This window comes from Chaetura pelagica, unplaced genomic scaffold (assembly GCF_000747805.2).
Source record: "Chaetura pelagica isolate M959 unplaced genomic scaffold, ChaPel_1.0 scaffold191, whole genome shotgun sequence".
NCBI classification, from domain to species: Eukaryota; Metazoa; Chordata; class Aves; order Apodiformes; family Apodidae; genus Chaetura; species Chaetura pelagica.
In genome coordinates this window covers 2518498-2522807 of record NW_009952440.1, presented here as the reverse complement: position 1 = coordinate 2522807, position 4310 = coordinate 2518498, and the positions used below count along the sequence as shown (strand labels likewise).

At 41.1% G+C, this 4310-nt stretch overlaps 1 protein-coding gene across 1 annotated transcript in view; it reads right to left on the bottom strand.

Moving 5' to 3' along the window:
• DHFR (dihydrofolate reductase) overlaps positions 1-4194 on the bottom strand; it is a 16552-nt gene extending 12358 nt beyond the window's left edge. Inside the window, exons 1-3 of the mRNA XM_010008399.1 lie at positions 4141-4194; positions 1315-1420; positions 331-457 (exon numbers count right to left, since the gene is read on the bottom strand). Coding sequence (XP_010006701.1) covers positions 331-457; positions 1315-1420; positions 4141-4165 — 258 coding nt within the window. The 5' untranslated portion in view covers positions 4166-4194. The remainder of the gene's footprint in view (positions 1-330; positions 458-1314; positions 1421-4140) is intronic.
• Positions 4195-4310: the final 116 nt, after the last annotated feature.

Below are 4310 nucleotides of genomic sequence, written 5' to 3'. Positions count from 1 at the left end.
TCCCTACATCCTCTGCAGAGTCAGTCTACTGCCTCAGTAAAATAAGGTCTTGGTGTTAAACCCCAACAATTTAGGTACTGTTGCTCTCCAAAGTGCAATGCACGTATGACACTGGACCATTGGCAAGAGCAGCATTTGGTTACTTGGACAGATATTTTAAACTTGTGAGTTGAAATTTTACTTTCCCAAGACTTCTTCTATTGGAATGGAATCACTGGAGTGTGCTGGGTCACAAGATGGAAAGGCACTTCCTAAAGCCAAAGTAATTGAAAATGGAGCCACCCTCATCCCACTGCAGAAAATGAGAAGTTAGGAGTAGTCTAAATGTACCTTGTAAACTGAAGTGCCTCCAACGATCCAAACCATGTCTACTTTACTTTGTAACGCTGGTGAATCCAGAAGAGCTAAAGCATCATCCAGACTTTTGGAAAGATAATGTGCTCCTTTTGGGGTTTCCCTAGAAAAAGCAAAGTTTTATTACTAAATAAATAAAGGGACATTCATCAGGATAATCAGCACCATCTAGACACACAGTGTGTTTTGCTGAATTCACAGATGATTAAATGCTTCACATTAGTTAATTATTTTGAAATGCCTATTATTGCTAAAATGTTAGAATTCTCTGACTGCAAGATTGTTTAATAAATCACAATTTAATAGTAACATTGACTTACGAGGCATTATAAATTACAGATCAGAAATGTTGCATCAAATTTTTTAAGAAGTGTAACTGAGAAATGTAGATATCTATAAAACTAAATATATATTTCTGCTTATAGTCTAGAACATGAATGTTTTGTGCAATAAAACTAGTAAAAAAGCATCTATTCTTCTCCCCCCACCACATGTAGCCCAAACCCACCAACATCCTCCAAAGCAATAAAACCTTGTAAAGACAGATTTCTTTAAGAATATTTGGCTGACTCTGGGTGATGCATTCAAGAAGAGAGCTCTGAAAAAGGACAGTTCTTCTTCCTTAAGTGTTAATAAAAATAAACTTAAAAAAAAAGGGAATAAGAGGCACCAATCTAACCAGGAAATAGAGAAATGCAGCTAAATACATGAGTCAGAAAGACTACTGCCAGTTGTCAGATGATTTGTGTGTAGAGCTAGGACTAGTATTTATTATGCAAAGTAATGACAATTATCTTGGGAATTAACTACAAAAAATAATAAGAATTTAAAAAAAAATAAAAGGTGAAGAAGTGATATCACTCAGAACCAAGAGCAGAAATACTTCCTAACCAGAAGTATCATATTTTTAGGTGCAGACTTTTAAATTTGTTTTACAGGCCTATTACTAATCATACATACCTGAGCTCCCTGCTGAGAACTATATTAATTCTGTCTTTTAAAGGACGATTCTTCTCAGGAATGGAGAACCAGGTTTTTTTACCCATTATCAGTGCATTCTGTTTACCTGAGTAAGAGAGAAAACACTTATTTAGAAGGTACTTTTTCCTCTCTTCCCATTTGTTCTGGTTGTTCAGTGACACCTGCTGGGCTTTCCCTCCTTCCAAACTCCATTTCAGCAGTTGACAAAAGTACAAGCTCAGGCAGATTAGGCACATGCACAGAACACCACATTTGTGGCCTCAAAGCCTTGGCAGGGAATCGACACCAAAGTAGTCTCATGCACACCTACAAACTCATAATTGAAAGAAAAGCACAAAAGACATGTCACTGCCCTCAAATGCCTTTGGACATGGGCTCTGTAGTTAGAAGGCCAAATTAATCTTGGTGTGTAAGAGCAACTCAGATCCTCAAAGGAGTTCTCTTAATGTGAAAAAAACACCATAGTTCTGTGTATAAATCTGAGCAGCATACATTAATCAACTTTGCTTTGAATGTTCCATAACTAATGTTCCATAACGCAAGTTACTTGATCAGGAATAATTGCCAGTTTTGACTATTATTTAAAAAAAAAAAAAAAGGCAGGTAAAAGGTTAACATTTAAAAGAACCAGCCAAACTAAGTCTGAAGCAGAAGTGCAACAAGGTGTTCAATCATATTCTAAAATTCACCTGTATAATTTCTGACCAAATCCTAGCATTCATAATCTGATTATCTTTTATAAATGCCCTGCTAGAGGGTTTTTCTTGATGAGCGAAGGGAGATGTCAGAGAAATAAACACAGAGGTTGAGCCAAGGCAGAAGGAAATTTTTTACAGCTACTCTGCAGGAGGAGTTCCAGAGAAAAGAAAATAGTATTTGTTCACAGGAATACACCCTGCTTCTAGATCTGAGAAAGGCTGGATCTGCCAGATCCCACCAGAGAACAGATGCTGCAGCTCTTTATTAGCAGTGCCTAAAGACCCTTCTCCTGCAGGTAAGTTTCATGAGCATTTCTGAGAGACACACTGTGTCAGTTTAGACATTTCAGTGCAGACCCTGAGCATCAACTGCTGAAGGAAACACACACAATCTGAAAAATACATGTGTATTCTTACTTGTGTACTCTTCTTACATGTGAACTCTTGTCCCAGTCACACTGAGATACCTACAGGGTCAGAACACAGATTTTTGTAGACCAATAGCTAATTTACAGCAATTTACAGTGGTCAGTGCAGGGATGCAGGCAGAATAAAAGATCAGGTGATGCTGTTTCATTGCATCCTTCCCACTTCAAAAATCAGGGACTTTTTTTAGCCAATGGTGATATATACCTGCTGTGAAGATTTTTGGCTCCACAATGCATTAAGAAGCCTTATTACAAAACAAAGTCACTGCCTAGCATGTAATGTCATAGCTTATAAAAAGACTTGCCTGCAGGAGAGCAAAGTTTTTTTTTTTAATGACATTTAAAACATTGTCTGCTGATTATGGGTTATTTGTGCCAGGTAAGATGCAAGGTGCAGACAAGCAGATGTCTATTCGTGTCCTCTTTTGTACCTAAGGTTGCAATGAGTTGAATCCTATGTCCAAAACAAAAGTAAAATCTTCCACTTAAAACTATTGCAAAATGAGATTAAACATTCCTTGTGGAACATGGAGCAGGTCACTCAGTTAAAACAAGTGCATGTGATAGGCTGCCAAGAATTTTTAGCAAACAAGTAAGTCTCTCTAGTCAGCAGTTTTAATAGGAGCACAAAAAAAACCCCAAACCCATAGGAGAGTGGCTACATTTGCAAACACAAAAGAGGCAGAAATGTGAGGATAAATCTATTGTCTCTCGTGGCTCTGATTCCACCAGAAGCAGTGAGCTGGTTGCAGGGCTGAGGGAGATCCTCCTCCTCCTCCTCTCCTTTCTGCTTCTACCACACACCTTGTGTTGGCAATCAGCCTAGTCTAATTGGTTAGAGAATTAAAACAGCCTGAGGAAATGTCAAAGCAGCACTAAAGTCACTGTGAAAACAGAATGAGGGCAGTGCAAAACAAGACTTGTCTCTTCGGGCAGCGATTAAGTACCCAGGCAGAACAAATTAGCTGTTTTCATCCTCTGCATTCCTACCCCTACTTGTTTGTGCTGATTTTCACGACGGTTTTGGCCCTGCAGTAACTGGTTTTACCTCACCAGATCGAAGGAGTTAACAGCATTACTTTGCTGGGCCTGAAAAACCACTGCTGCACAGGACCAGGGTGGCGGGATGCTGCTCTGTGTGAGTGGATCCACAAGGCTGCAGTGCTGCTGCTCCAGTTACCCACGTTGTCAGGGTTTTCTGGCAGGCTGGGGTGGTTCAGCACACAGAAAATCAGGCCAAATTCCTGTCACAAGGGTCAGGGGGGTGGAACAAATGGCCAAGGCTGAGCTACAGCAAACAAGTTGGATAAGCTAACACAGCCTGAAAAAAAACCACTCTGCTAATTAATCAGCGTATATAAACTTTTCAATTTTTAATTTGTCCACCCCTGAACTTGTAGGCAAAGGCAGGTGGGTGAAATTCCCTGCTGTGCTAGGGAGACAGGGCTTCAACATCATTTTCACTTCAGCCCAGAAACGCCTGATTCGCCTGCAGTGCCTTTACCCAACACGGGATACCTAGAGGAGGGTGAGACACTGCGAGGCTGGGGACAGCGGAGGGGAGGGCTGTTTGCAGAAGCACTTTTGAGGCGGGGAAAAGTCACATTTCCAGTCATTTTCAGGGCTGGTGGGACACGAACTGATGTGACCGAGCGGAACAGCAACAAGGCCAGCGTTACCTTGCACGTGGGACGTGCTGGTCATCCTTTGGAAGTGCTTGTACTCATTCCTGGCGGGGGAAACACGAAGGAAGAAGGAACGAGTCACATTTCTCTCGTTAGAACAAAACAAACAACAACGCGAGCGCCGAGAGCGGAGCGGCAGGACGGGGCCCGAAGCTCCGGCCCTG